Source organism: Gossypium hirsutum, chromosome D13, assembly GCF_007990345.1.
Source record: "Gossypium hirsutum isolate 1008001.06 chromosome D13, Gossypium_hirsutum_v2.1, whole genome shotgun sequence".
NCBI lineage: Eukaryota > Viridiplantae > Streptophyta > Magnoliopsida > Malvales > Malvaceae > Gossypium > Gossypium hirsutum.
Window position 1 is genome coordinate 5,837,561 of NC_053449.1, and position 15,087 is coordinate 5,852,647.

At 33.4% G+C, this 15,087-nt stretch overlaps 2 protein-coding genes across 7 annotated transcripts; one reads left to right on the forward strand and one right to left on the reverse strand.

The window, feature by feature from the left end:
- The first annotated feature begins 374 nt into the window (after nt 1-374).
- LOC121203069 (phosphoglycerate mutase-like protein 1) lies at nt 375-6,548 on the forward strand. 6 transcript variants are annotated; one of them, XM_041110121.1, is made up of 10 exons: nt 375-571; nt 1,619-1,680; nt 1,836-1,943; nt 2,087-2,166; nt 3,675-3,837; nt 4,386-4,460; nt 4,591-4,679; nt 5,198-5,317; nt 6,041-6,085; nt 6,185-6,548. In XM_041110121.1, the coding sequence occupies exons 1-10, from the start codon at nt 412-414 to the stop codon at nt 6,279-6,281; spliced, it is 999 nt and encodes a 332-aa protein (XP_040966055.1). In that variant the 5' UTR covers nt 375-411; the 3' UTR covers nt 6,282-6,548. The 6 variants fall into 6 exon arrangements, with proteins under 6 accessions (XP_040966055.1, XP_040966056.1, XP_040966057.1 ...); XM_041110122.1 differs by having other exon boundaries at nt 375-514; XM_041110123.1 differs by lacking the exon at nt 375-571 and adding an exon at nt 611-1,227.
- On the reverse strand, nt 6,522-12,788 carry LOC107894183 (fatty acid amide hydrolase). The gene is made up of 20 exons (XM_016819402.2): nt 12,450-12,788; nt 12,234-12,343; nt 12,063-12,123; nt 11,678-11,868; nt 11,468-11,597; nt 11,253-11,330; nt 11,005-11,152; nt 10,765-10,877; nt 10,602-10,677; nt 10,362-10,433; nt 9,915-9,966; nt 9,054-9,134; nt 8,863-8,946; nt 8,654-8,757; nt 8,435-8,527; nt 8,170-8,238; nt 7,746-7,810; nt 7,588-7,649; nt 6,997-7,092; nt 6,522-6,893 (listed from the first exon to the last, which is right to left on the reverse strand). Exons 1-20 carry the CDS (start codon nt 12,526-12,528, stop codon nt 6,831-6,833), a joined length of 1,827 nt encoding a protein of 608 aa, XP_016674891.2. The 5' UTR covers nt 12,529-12,788; the 3' UTR covers nt 6,522-6,830.
- Nucleotides 12,789-15,087: the final 2,299 nt, after the last annotated feature.

Here is a 15,087-nt window from a genome sequence, read left to right on the forward strand (position 1 = left end):
TTGAAGAGTTAATTGATTAAAAAAATAAATACAAGTAAAAAAAGATTCAAAATTTATTTTTTTAAAATTTATCGAAATGGGCCCGGTATTTTATTTTTTGACCGTTGGGTACTGTTCACGCACGGGCCGAAATCGCGTCCACGTCAGCATCTCGCGCTGACATGGACACGATTTCCTTACGCGTACCCTGACATCGCGCTGATGTGGACGCGATTTCCCGGAAAAAGGACCATTCCGGTAAATAATTAAAAAATGGGTCCATTTCAATAATTTTTGAAAAAAAAGGCTTTTTTTGGTAAATTGCCCTTAAATCTCACCCATTATAATCATTAATCTCATTTTTAATCTTAGGTACATATTATTTTATTCTTAAATTAAAATGGTGTATAGGAAGCAGTACAAGACAGCACCATGTCTATCGGAGTAAACTGCAGTCATTGTTTTCCACGTCATCGACCCAATTCTCCAACTATTGTGTCTTCTTCATCATCCCTTTCCTCTATTATTGTTTGCAGTAAGATCCCAGTCAGAGTCAGTCAACATCTTCAATTTCTCTCGCTACACCCATCTGGTTACTTCTTAGATCCCTCAAGACCTATCAACTTACCACCTTTTTTATGTTTTCTAGCTTGGTCCATACTTCTTTTTTTCCTTTTTCAGTTTTTAATTTATTTAGATTAGCATCCAAAAGTCTTAATTTTTATGGGTTTCGTTTTGGTTTTATCTTATTATGTTTCTTGTTTGATTCAGTGTGTTTTTCTTTTTTAAAATTTGTTCTATGGGTTTTGCCTGAAGGTGCAGATTTGGTGACTTTTTGACGAAAAAAAAGTGGGGTTGTTGGAAATCTGTGGTTTTTCTCTGAAAGACACCAGCTTGAATTACTTTTAGTGCTTTTTAGCCTCTGGGTTAGTTGGGCAAATTCATTTGCTTTTTGAATTATCTAGTTGTCACTGAACTTATTAGAAGATGGGATCTCAAGTTTTTTTAAGTACTTTGGATCTCTTTTTATGATATTCATGAATTAGGCAAATCTTAGAAATTGGAGGTTTTTTGACAAAATATAATTATAAATACATATTAAGGTGTCAATACGACACCTAAAAGCTAGATTTGACTTGGTGTTTTCAAACTTGGTTATTGTAAAATGTTAATTACAGATTCAGTTGAGCTCCCCTAATATATCAGTAGTCGCCATGTTAGTTCCTGTTTCCATGGTGCATTACATAGGTTTCTGCCATACACCATATATCATTGTTGAGCTAGTTCTGCTTTTAAACTTGCATTTTATTTTTGCTATTTGTAACTGAATGTATTGATCTGTTGACATAATTATACTTTGATTATATGCAGTTTTGGAATCCTTGTTGATTTCTGTTGTCTTTGATTACATTGGTTACTGCCTTATGCCATGCATCATTCTTGAGTTAGCTTTGCTTTTGAACTTGCATGTATTTTTGCTATTGTACACGAATATTTTGATCTGATGACGTAATTATACTATTGACCGTATGCATTTCTGAAATCCTTGTTCTAATTGAACTTCTTTAAGGCATTTGATTTCCTTATACACTCTTTTGCCGTCATACATTCAATTTATAGCTTACATTATTGGTTGCAGATATGGATACCAGTGCTGGCCCGAGCTTGTTCCCTTTGCACCGTTGCAAAACTCTTCACTTGGTTGGTATTGAATTTATTTTTCCTTTTAATGCAGTACATCCACTGCAGATTTGAAGCTGCTATATATTTGGTTTGAAGGATATTCAAGATTGCCTTCTTTCTTGGCTTTTGCTCGCAAAACAAGGTAATGTGGTCTTATGAAACAATACATCCAGGTGAGGCATGCTCAGGGGATCCACAATGTAGATGGAGATAAGAACTATAAAGCATACATGTCTCCAGAATATTTTGATGCACACATTACCCCTCTTGGCTGGCAACAGGTGAGTAGCAGTCATTGTGTTGTAATATATGCCCCTGGGCGCATTTTGAATCTATTTTCATTCAAGTCATGTTCTTATTTGTAATTCAAAGCATACTTATGAGAGGAATATTATACGAAGCCTCATTTTCTGTAATTCTGCAGGTGGATAATTTGCGTAAGCATGTCCATGAATGTGGCCTTGCTAAGAGGATTGATTTAGTGATTACATCCCCTTTGCTAAGGTAATGGTGCCAGGATTTCGTACTCCTTTTAAGAATCATTCCTTGATATATGTCTTCTTATGCCATCGTATGCATGGAGTTCGGGCCTATATGAATCGTGCAGGTTTCTAATTTGCCGAATTCTTCAATCTATGTTAGCTAAAGAGTGGGAAGCCTAGGGATCTAATAACCGCATTCTCCTCTTTGGAGAATTAAATCATGTTGCCTATGAAATTTTAACTTTCTGGATCAGTCCATTTATGATTGATAATTGATGCTCAATAGTTTTGTGGAACATTTCCTTATTAGAATATTGCTTTAAGGGAACTTTTGTTAATTGAAGCAGAATGTGACAGGAGTAATGCTAATGGAACCACTGAGTTTCATATTAAGATTTAGGTAGCCTTTGGTATGATGGAAAGTAGTCACTTCCCTGGAAATTTAATCGGTTGGAAACACTTTCCAATGTTTGGTATGTCAAATTTTATTTACTTTCCTTAAAATCTAACTTTTCCTTCAGAGTCACTTTCCCATAAACATGGCAATGTTATTTCCATGATAAAATGTGAGAAAGTTACTTTCCCATGTAGATTGGAAAGTAAAAAAGATATTAAGAGAAAATTAACCCTATTTTATATTGGTTTAGGGTATTAGTCTATTAATAAATGTAAAAAAGAAAAAAGAAAGAGAAGTTTTTGTCTTCTTCCTGTGTCCTACTACTTGATTTTCTCTATTACTTCAACGGATTCTTCGCAAGTGTTATATATAAATATTTTTTTTAATTTATTCCAAAATAAGTTGTATATATACATGATTTTATATGTGCATTATTATATTTAGAAAATATATGTAGGACAAATTTGAAACAATTTACATTATAAACTAAAAAAATTAAAAATATCAATTAAAAAATTTTATTAAATATTTAATCCAAATATTTGTTAAGTATAAAGTTTATTATAAAAATTAAATACATGAATATTATATTTTATTTAATAAGGCTAAATTCGCAAATTAACATTACATTTTAGGAAACTACTTATTAAACCAAACGTGACAATATAACTTTCTTGGATTTTAATCAATACCTTTCAATGTATACCAAACGTTGCAAAGTAACTTTTCCGGCAATCACATTCCATTGGAATCATAATATGCGAAAACACCAAAAGCTACCTTAGTGTTAATCTGTGTAAGCGTGGACACAAAATTCGATTCCAAATTCAATAATAAACCTTTTCGACAAAGCTGGGATTATCACTATTAGTTCTTATGACTAGTTTATTTATTTATTCCAAGTCATCTGATCTTCATCAAAGCTGTTTCCTTTTGGTTTGTAAAAGATGTTAGTCTGCTTTGAATCGGTAAAAGCTTAGTTTAGTAAAGCTCCATATTAATTTGGTGAAGATATTTTATTGTGTAGAATCATAATTTAACATTGATGTTATTTGAAGTTAAATTTGGTTTATAAAAAACATGATTAAATCATCAGACATGTATTAATTGACAATGGTCGCTTTATGTTCTAGGACATTGCAAACAGCTGTTGGGGTATTTGGTGGTGATGGTTATACGGATAGGATGGATGTAGTGCCACTTATGGTGGCAAATGCAGGAAATAGTGGTCGTGCTGCAATTTCAAGTCTAAACTGCCCACCGATCGTTGCAGTAGAACTTTGTCGAGAACATTTGGTTAGTCTCATTTCACTTTTTTGCTATAAAGGTTCCCTCTCAATGTATTGTTCACGGACAACCTTAAGATTGCTTGAATAGTAGTAGTTAACTAGGAGGACCCATGCTAATCAGCCGCTTCGTTTTTCTTATTGTTCTATGACTGACATGTGTTTGACATATTTGGATATGGATATGGGGGGTCATATGATCCACCTAATATATGGAAAAGCATAGGAGAAATAAATTAGCATACCCATGTCAGATAGATACGGACATACCCCATATTTGACACTCATTCTGCTTCCAGATAACCTAGGCAAGGTTGTTAGCATCTATAAGTACATTGTTCTTATCTTTTTTTTTTTTTTACGGTCAAGGGTTCTCACGTTGTACTGGGTGTTTGATAGCTCAAGTTCAGATTTGTGATATCACTTAGTGCAAATCGGTTCCAGGGTTCATTTTTTATTTTATATCTTTAGGCATTGGTCTTTTAAAATTGGTTTCATTTCTGCAATATATTCAGGCTTAGTCTCTTCTCTTAATTTTTTCCTTTTTACCTTTTGCAGGGAGTCCATCCTTGCGATAAGAGGAGAAATATCAGTGACTATCAATTCCTTTTTCCTGCGGTTGATTTCTCACTGGCAAGTGATTTCGATCTCTAGGATGCCCCTGAAACGGGTTATTGTTTCAAATTTTGTTATCTGAACCAAATGTGTTAGATGCTTTGTCATTTCAAAGGTGTTGTTGAATGTCTTTTGAACTGCTATTTAGATAGAAAGTGACGAGGATACATGGTGGAAGGCTGATGTTAGGGAGACAAAAGAGGAAGTTGCAGCCAGGGGGCAGAAGTTCCTGAACTGGTGAATACCTTATTTCGCTCTTCATTTACCATTTTGCTCCTTTAATGTTTAGATCATCACACATGAGTGTAAGAAGACCCTAACCGGATAGTACATAGAAACTACATCTTTGGCTCTATTTGAAATCATCTTAGATTTCTGAGTAGCATAACCAGAATTGATCCTATGCCGGAAGGTAAGGTAAACTTGAATAAACAATATAGCTGCCGCATTATAACACAATTTCTTGCAACCTAAATTTCTGATATGGCTTTTTCGAGTACTGTCATCAAAAATCAATTTCAAAACTCCTGCATCAAGGAAATCTTTCTAATTGATCCCATTTTCTGTTGTTTTATTTGATTTACTCTTTTTGTGAAATTTACAACTTTTAATAAAGATAGCTCTTTAAAGTTCTTGATATCTTTTGACATGTCCTTTGAGGAGACAAATGGAAAGCTACAATGAGAGCATGTAGATGTTTAATTTGACTCAAGACATAGTACCGATTCTCAGGCTTCTTTATATTCACTTCACAGGTTGTGGACACGGAAAGAGAAGGAGATAGCCATTGTTACCCATAGTGGGTTCTTGTTTCATACATTAAGTGCACTTGGAAATGATTGTCATCCATTGGTGAAGAAAGAGATCTGCAAACAGTAAGTATGCTAGGTGCCTTCTACTTTAGCTGGTCAATCCTGTGACTATAGGGTTCGTTTTCCAAAGAGAACTCTGACTATTAGGTTGGTAACTTCTGTTGCACCCAATGCGTGCGGTTTCTGGTCATCAAATCTTTTCAATTGGATGTCCCTGGCTGTTCTAGATGAGCTTGATTGAAAACTGCCATATAATGCAACTTTTAATTATGTAATACACTTCACATCTGTAGCATATGTATGGCTCTGAAAGATTTAAAAAGGTTTATACTCTGCCTGCATACTTGTTGCTGCATGTTGTCGTGCTTATTAGTTGCTTCTTAGGCCTCTCCTTTCGCTATACAGCTACTAGCTTTTGAGCAGGCAAAGAACCTTCTTTTGCATCTAGTCACATTTGATGCACGAATTCCAGATAAACTACTTTTTATGCTTCTAGTGTTTTTGACTAATTCCAGTTATACTCGAAAACATTGTAAGGCAGTAAAACTTTCTTTATTGTAAGGTATTTTCAAACAAGAGTAGAGTGTTGATCCAGCCGAAAAGAAAGTGCATAATGATTTTTAGCGAGTTAAAAGGAGAATGATAAGCAAACACCGTTAACTTAGTCTAAATACTTCCGTCAAATGACAATAATAAAGAGCCTTAAGTACAAATCTCATCAACTAGAATTAAGTGGTGGTGTTACCTTTCTCCACAAGAAATAACTCTTTTACCTTGTACTTGCAGCTTTGCAAATTGCGAGCTTCGTTCCATGGTCATTGTTGATAGAAGGTAAGCTGATGTAAAACACAAACCTGTTGCCAGTTCAGCTTGTTTTAAACTCCTATTTGGCTGGTTCGTGTTCTTATTGGTTCTTTTTTTTTTCTCTAGTATGATAGGATTTGACCCTTCGATGACCAATTACCCTGGAAAGACTCCATCAGGATTGGATCTCCCAAGTGATGTTGTCGATGAGAAGGCTGACTAAAGGACGTGATACAAATTGTCCTCTGAGCATTATGTTTCATGCTTGTGATGGTACTATATATTCATATGGTGATTTTGGCATGTGGATGAGGAAATTCAACATGGTAATTGATATACAAATAGATTGTAAGAACTTTGTAAAGAACCGGTTGTTGGAATTCCCTTGGTTTGCAAAGACTGAAGAAGTTACAGGTACCTCAAATCTCAACTATCTATATGTTTTACTGTAACATTTTCAATGTAGACATTCATATCAGCTTATCTTTTATTGGATAGCTATTTGTTTCTGGAACTTCTTTTCCTTTAGCTTCCTAATCATGGAAGAGTACAAGGAACGGTAAAACTGAAAACAACAACACCAGGTAGTTTTTGGAGAAGCTATAGTAGAATCGATTGGAACATCAGTTCAGAGAACAGAGCTTATTCAAACATGTATTAAGAAACATCATTTCAGGATTAGATCATACTAGATTCTTGAGGAGCCGGTTGAGGGTTGTTGAGGGTCTTCTGTAAAATGTAGTCCATGCATCTTGGAGCTGTAAAAGGCTTTTTATTTGATATTTAAAATGTCATAGAAGGATGCAGGTTTCTTCCTGGATTTAGCACAAAGTTCCTGTAAACATGAGAATTGTTTTAACGTTAGTGATGCACCACCTCATACAGTCATACAGAGTTGAGAATATATTGCTTAAAAGCAATATAAAACTTGTTTGTACCTCAACTGCAGAAGCCAAATGTAAAATTGTCGCTTCACCCCACGGACGGCCTATGAGCTGCAAGCCTATCGGAAGGCCTTGTTTGTCATAACCAACCTGAACCAGCATATAACAAGAAGGAACCCATAGATTGTCAGAAAACTAATACAAGGGTAGAAATGGTTTAATAACAGCAATAGTTTCAGTATTCCTCAGGGTAAAACTTAACCCCTCAAGCTGATTTATGTTTCCAGGTCAAGCCATGAACAAAATTCAATAAGATAGAAGAAATGGACCCCCAGACACTGTAGTTCTTCCATGGCTAGACTTGGCAAGCATAATTGGGTCCAACTCTTAGATCTGTTTTGGGACCTTAAGTAATTAGACAGTGCTCGGTCACTGAGACATTGGACCCTTTGCAATCAATCCTTTGTCTACAGTAGCAATGGAAATCACATCAAGATCTCCTGGCTCGTCTCAAATCAAGGCCAGTAAAATGCTCAAATTCTTTGCAGATAACGCTGTGGCAAATTAGAGTTTTGACCCTTTTCTCTATTGTCAATTATTACATTCAATATTACATCATTAGGGAGAAAAGAACGCAGAACTTACAGGGACGGTAATGGCAGGAAGACCAAGAAGATTACCGGCAATAATGAACCTCATGAGATAAGCTGAAACAGAGTGAACCACATATCAGAAAAGATGGCAAAGTCTAGAATAAGCAGAGTACATGTATATGTTACTTCTGTATAATGAAGATGACAAACCTGTAACCTGCATATCTGTCTCTCCATCTTTCAAAGCACTAGATGGTATTTTTGGTGCTGTCATGCTGTGGTGCAAAAAAGAGCATAATCATTTAGTGCTAATATTTTCGTAAGGAAATTCTCATGTGTAAACCATGCAAGGGAGTAAAAAATCAATACCAAGCAGCAAACATTAAATCAAGACTTAGTCCTCAAGCACTACAAAGAATGGTATCTGCTAAATTTTCACCATTTCCAATCTTTTCTAATGCCTTGGTAATTCTTTGTAGCCTCACGCTATAATTAACTACTTGAGCCAAGAATGGCATGCTTTTTAGTTAAATTCTTTGAAGAATAGGCTTAAAAAATCATTACCAAGGCAAATGATGATGAGTCCACTGATAAAATTTTCATTTAGTAAAATGGTTTAAACATACATACATACCCAGTTGTTGGGGTCACTATGACATCAACCTTCTTGAAGATCTCCATGTGATGGTGCATTATCCTTCGTCTGCAAGGCTAAAGCAAGTCAGGCCATTGAATGGCATTCAAGTTTCCCCTTGTGAGGATAATCAACTATCGGTTCTAGATAATATACCAATTTTTACTTAATTTTAAGATGCTTGCAACCCATTTCAGACGTATGGGTATAGATCGCAAGATCAAGCAGCAGAGTTGTAAATCATACCATTGTCATTTTGCCTTACCTAAGACATTGGGCAGCTACATAATCCGATGCAGTGAATGATCGAAAAAGTGCCATACTTATGCGAGTATCATACGTCAATTTCACACCTTTCCTACAGAATTTACAAAATAAATGAGGCCATTATCTGTCAACCATCTGATAAAGCATCGAAGGTAGACAACTACAATGTCATAACCCGTTTTAGTTAGGTTGGATACTCTAAAGCAAAGAAGCATACCCGTCTTCACAATCCGGATTTAACGAGCATTGTGTTTCCGATCCAATTGAAACAACATGAGCAGTGCGCATCTCATGTAGTTCTGGTATTACTATCTCTATTGTCTTGAAACATAACAACATAAGTTCCATATAACATGAAATACTGTAAATGCTAAAGTTGAAGAAAATGGGAATTGACAGCAAAAATAACTACTAAGACAAAATTACTTCGCATCCATGGCTTTTTGACAAAAGCTTAAGAACATCTTCACAGACATCCGAGATATCAGTTGAATGCACATCATTAAACCACTGCAGGAGGAAACTGCGTACTTAGTAGTATTTTACTTAGAAAAGAAAGAATATATTTACTTTAAAAACAATCTATGTATTGTCCAGAGAAAAGGAAAGGGAACTACCTCTGTATACTTCCCCAGTCGTAATGATCCCAAAGTGTTTGCATTCTCAAGTGATGACAAATCTGGAAAACAGGGGGGAGGCTGCAAAAATACAATACAATGATGATTAAATAATAGAGACGCAAACAACAAAAAGTAAACTGCAGTCATATGTGACTTAAACTTAGATGTAACATAGGGGGTTTGTATGTGTCAGACAGAGATATAATATTCTTTTTCTAACTTTTTTCATGTATGTGAAGGGTCCTTAGAGGGTCATAACCCCTTAGACACATCTAGATACGCTTAAACACGAGTACTTCAAGAAAGATGAAAAGTAGGAATGTAAATGATTGAAGCTACTTGAGCTTGGCTCATTGTTTATCAAGTCTAGCTCAAACTGCAACTACCCAAATAACAAGTCAAGTCAGCTCAAGTAATTTAATACCGAACTTGAAAGCTCGCGAGCCTAATCAAACCTTTAACGTTTAATATATTTAAGATGTACATATAAGTAAATGACAAAAATCTAATGTCTGACATTTTACAATTTTACTAAGTTTATCAAGTTGAGCTCAAGTAAGTTATGAGCCGAGCTTGGGTATGAAAAACAAAGCTAGGTTGAGCTCGAACAAGGCTTTCAGACTCGAGTTTTCAAAACAAGCCAGCTCAAACCTGGCACTGGATCGACTCAATAGCATCTCCACATACAAGAGTAGCTTAATTCAACTAGATACTTGAAAAGAGATATATATGGTTCCATAACATGAAAAGGTGCACATGGTCCGTAAAAGTTTTTAGAGAAACTTTAAGGAACAGAAATTCAGCACAGGTAAATATTTCAAAACGTTGGACAAGTACTATTAAGGTTCTCGAGGATACCGGTCTCAAACTGATTCTGTTATCTGGAGAAGAACCCAAAATTGCTGCATACCTGAAAATGTCTCAGCGGAGTCAGCAATATTAAGAAAAGAAAACTTTACCAACATTTTTCAACTATGTTATTCAGACTCAAGTGTTAATGTCAGATATGAGCATGTGTTCGAACACTAGTATGCTACTTTTTCCCCAAGTTTTTCATGTATTTGGACTTTGGAGTCCTTGGAGGATCACATCTCCAACTTATATCCGGATATGTATGAGAAAAGGATGTCAAACAAGGATACTTCAAGACAAAAGAAGAGTCGGGTAACATAGCTTTCCCCCACTACAGGAAAGTTCTACATCTCAGTTTTCCAAAAAATGCAAAATACGCATCGCCTAACAGCTTAGAAACTGCTTGCTACTACAGTTTCTGTAAAAACCTATTCACAAGTGCCAGATTTTTACACTAATATGACATCTTCCACTGTTGATGCTATTGGTCCAATGATTTCCACAGTCCCAGCATCACATATAGACCTGTAGAGATGAAGCATTGCCAAAAAAGAAAAGGTGAGTCCTGAACTTCTTAAAAGAGGCTTGCTTGAGCTTCTTAGAATTTTGGTTGCCACAAAAACGGAAAAGAGTTATGTTTCCAGAAAATGTAAATCAGTAATCTGTTATACAGCCTATAGAACAAGAGTTTACCCTTCCATGCTCGTCCGTCCATAAGTTGTTTTCAAGCCCACAACACCGCAAAGGGAAGAAGGAATACGGACAGAACCTGCCCTTTTTTTCAGTTAAGCATATAGCATCAGTATATTGTGAATGAAATAAACAAGTTTCCAACTAAGGTAATAACTTTTACAACCTCCACCATCTGTTCCAAGGGCAGCAGAACATAGTCCAGAAGCTACAATCGCTGCTGGACCAGAGGAGGATCCACCTGTATATCTTTCCACTGCATGAGGATTTCTGGTTGTTCTGTACCTCAATATACGGATAAATTAAGTAAATAAATGAGATCGGTTCCAAAATATTAGTATGGTTCAAGTATGCTAGCCATATCGAAACATGCATCTTTTGTATATCTTCTAATCCAAAAATTTACCCATAGTTTGGATTGTTTCCAGTTGTGCCCATGCCCAATTCATGCATGTTGGCCTTCCCAACAAGAATCACACCACAGCTCCGCAATCTTGACACACAAACTGCATCCTTCTCAACGGAGCGAACCTCATGCATCCAAGTTGTTGCACCTATCATCAAAAACAAAATAATCTATCTTCTCTGCAACTACGAAGAAAGTTTTCTAGGAAACGTTACTCTATAGAATGAGTGGTAAGCTTATTAATTTACCCTTAGATGGATGGGGATAGCAGTCTATATCATCCTTGATTGCCATGAAAATTCCATCCAAGATTGACAATTGGTTTCCTGCATGACTCGCACCCATAGTTCTTTTTCAGTTGTTTTGATTTATAAGAGATTTTTGTATTAGGACTTTTTATTATCCATTATATGTGGATGAAAAGGAGGAAATAGCATCATGAACAAATAATACAATGGTATACCTTCCTCGAACCTTCGTGTTGAAGCTGCAGCCTGCTTCCTTATATCCTCAGCATCAAATGAAATCAATAATGGTGTTGGGGGCTTATGATAGTTACAATCCTCAATTACCGAGATGATCTTTTCAGCAACCTATAAACCAAAAAGTAAAAAATTTCCTTAGTAATAGATTTAGAGTGAAAGCAACTCTCTGGGGTTTAATGTTGACTTACCATAGAAGGTGTCACAAGTTTAGATCGATAAGCATAAGCATAATCACGAATCTTCCAGTACCGGAATGATGGAAGCGAATCCCCACTCCAGCAACTGGCTGGATCATAATGAGGAAGACACTTCAAGGCCAATTCAGCTCGATCCTCGGGTTTTCTTTCTTCATCCACAATGACTACAGAAGGTTCTGCATCTGGTTTGATATCATACAAATGGTTAGTTAGGTTAAAATATAAAACTATAAAAAAAATTACTCTTAACATCTACAATCAGTGTTGATTATTAACATTAAAGGCATGGTGTTCACCCTCATCAAAAGAACAAAAGTTTCTTCTAAAAGTAAAATCAAACAAAAAAAAATTGTGAGGAAGTGGTAATAAACTAAACCTTGAGGAGGAAATTCAGGTTTAAACATGGGTGCTTCTGGTATCACAGTGTTCTGCAACATCTGCATAATAACCAAAACATGAAAATCAGCATTGAATTCTCTTGAAAATACCCATAGTAATAACTATGAAGAACATTAAAGCAAACAAAAGGAGGGCAAGAAAAATGGACCTCAACCATTTTGTTCTGTTTTTTCAAAAAAGACATGATCAAAGAGCCTAAAACAGGAGCTTCAACCATCCTCACAAACAACTTCAGCATCAAACCCGTCAAATGAGGAGCTGCAAAGCACCCCAAAACCACAAAATCATCAAATTCTAAGCAAAAGGGGGGGATCAAACATCGAAAAACACATTGAAACACATATAATTCATGAAAAATGAATACCTTTGATCACTTCATGCTCGTATTTGACGGTGGACAAGTCCAGGTCCTTGGCCGGCACCATAACCCTCTTCTTCCCCATCTTTGCTAATGAGCTTTGACTTGCCAAAGGATGTTGTGAATTATAAGCTATGGGCTATTTGGTAAGGAAAAAGAAACATGGGCAATGGCTTGCACCGTGAAAGTTGACGACTTGGTTCTTTGAGAGTTGAACGCTATTTAGTGCGTTGTTAATACCGTTGTGACATTTGGGTCTTTGGCATATTTTAGACGACAATATCGTTGTAAATTATAAAGAAATGTCATATAGAGACGCTCTTGATTTAGGAGTCGGTATTTCGTCTCTTTATAAAAAGGAATGAGTAAATTAGTTTATATATATTAGATGAAAAAGTAAATTGATTTTTTTTGTGAAAAGTTTCTTTCATTTTTACAGTTAAAAATTAGTTTCTATAAGCTAGGATAAGGTAATCATTAATGTCATGTATAAGATAATTTTTTAATATGTGCAATGATTAATTTGTTTATTTTTTTAGTAAAAGGAAGCAAAATGTAATCTTACACTTAGGTTGGGTTGGATGAGCGGTGCGTTTACCTGTAATTAAAGGAATAATATTAATACACTGATCATGGAGTTTTTACATTACACAATTAGGATCAGGAGATTGACAAGTGTCCTATAGAGGTATAATAATGAAATATTAAATATTTAAATATTTTAAAATATATATATACATTACAATTCTTTAAGGTTGTTTATAAAATAAAAAAATATATACTACTAGTATACTAAATATTAACTCTATATTGTTATTTTTATATGTTTTCTTAAAAACTTTGATCAAATTTTAATTTAATAAATATTATTCAACATGAAATCAAATTCAATTAAAATATTTAATAGCATAGATCTATAATCTATAATCTATATATATATATAAGCACGAGTTTAGAAAAAATTCTAAGCCGACAATAATATATTTTCTTTTTTAACATATTACTAAATTGACATTTAAAATTAATTATAATATTTAATTTAAATTTATTATTAATTAAAAAGTTGATGTAAAATAGAATTTACGATAATTATACCTTTAAAAATAATTATAATTTAATAGAAATTGTGATAATTATATATTTAAAAATATTTATATTTTAATTTACAAATATCACGTAAAATTTTACAATTACAATCATTTACAAATAATTATACTTATAATTTTTTTGCTACATATTAATTATATATTATTTACAAATTATTATAGTGAATTTATTGACTATTAAGAAAATAAAAAATTGAGTAGTGATGAGTTTATTTTACAATATATCAATTTTTATTGTTAGTACAAATGCTTTAATGATAGGAAATCTTTATTAGTGCTATATTTGAATTATCAAAATAATTAATGTTTATTCATTATTATTTTAAATAATAATTACATCAAGTAAAATTATATTGTATGTTAGAAATAGTACATATATTTTAATTATGATTTGAATTTTTTTAATGTTATTAAAAAATTATTAATCTACTCAATATTAGTATTTTAATATGATATTTGAAATTTTATTTTGATTATATTTGAAATGTTAAATAAGTTAATATATTTTAATTATAGATAATAAAATCAAAAACTAGTTTTACAAAGTTAATGGAGAATTAAAAAGACTTGGCTAAAAATTTCTAGTCAAGTTTGAGCAACATAAATTTGATGTCGAGTTACGTCTAATTCTATTTTAATTTTATAATATTTAGTGCTCTCACCTCATAAAAACTTAGAAGTAAATCTAATTGTTGGTAAATATATAAACATCGATGACTAATTTTATTGTTAATTTAGTAGCTATAAGTTTTTTTCCGAAAGTACAAATAGAGTTCATATACAAATATAAATACATGTTTCAGTAATTATAATGTAGAATCAAATCAATACAAAATATAATGAATAAAAAATCGAAAGAAATCCGAATAAATTTATCAATTTTACCCAATTAAACTAACTTATTAATTTTTCATAAAGCACAAATTAAAGACCTTCTGGGATATTATAAAAATAAAAATAATTGAAATTCATCTTTAAAAGACCCCATATTATTGTGTCAGAGTGGTTTAAAAATTGGAAGGTGAAGTGGGTGGGAAGGTTGGCTGGCAGTTGGAAGACTTTGAAAGCTATAAAGCGTGCTTCCGAATTTAATGCGGGTCACGTAATTTATTTATATTATTAATAAAATTCTTGATTAAATTTGTTTTACAGGTAGACTTGTTTATGAATCGGGTTATCCGTCCAGATCCAAAAGTCTTCTCGGAATTTAGGAAGGTTTGAGTAAAAATATTATGCTCGAAAAATGGATTTGGTCAAAAAAGTAGAGTTAGTTAAAATATGAGTCTGGTCCAAACTTGAACATTCAAGGCCCGAGTCTTGCTCTGCCCAATCTGTTTTTAATTTTATAATACTTTATATTATATTATATTATGTTATTTTTATATATTATGTAATTTAAAACACATTAAAAAATAAACTTATACTAAATATATAATACTATTCTAATATAAACATTAAAATAATGTTAAGATGATTATATAAAAAATTTAATAAATAAATAAAAATATTAAATTATTAAATATTAAAATAATATAATA

Excerpts from the sequence above, each read along its gene's own strand:
- LOC121203069 (XM_041110121.1), top strand. The coding sequence starts at position 412 with ATGTCTATCGGAGTAAACTGCAGTCATTGTTTTCCACGTCATCGACCC. Across the intron at positions 572-1,618 it reads TCTCTCGCTACACCCATCTG|ATATGGATACCAGTGCTGGC; the intron begins GTTACTTCTTAG and ends TATTGGTTGCAG. Across the intron at positions 1,944-2,086 it reads CCCCTCTTGGCTGGCAACAG|GTGGATAATTTGCGTAAGCA; the intron begins GTGAGTAGCAGT and ends GTAATTCTGCAG.
- LOC107894183 (XM_016819402.2), bottom strand. The coding sequence starts at position 12,528 with ATGGGGAAGAAGAGGGTTATGGTGCCGGCCAAGGACCTGGACTTGTCC. Across the intron at positions 10,434-10,601 it reads GGACGGACGAGCATGGAAGG|GTCTATATGTGATGCTGGGA; the intron begins GTAAACTCTTGT and ends TCATCTCTACAG. Across the intron at positions 9,967-10,361 it reads GTGGAAGATGTCATATTAGT|GTATGCAGCAATTTTGGGTT; the intron begins GTAAAAATCTGG and ends AGACATTTTCAG.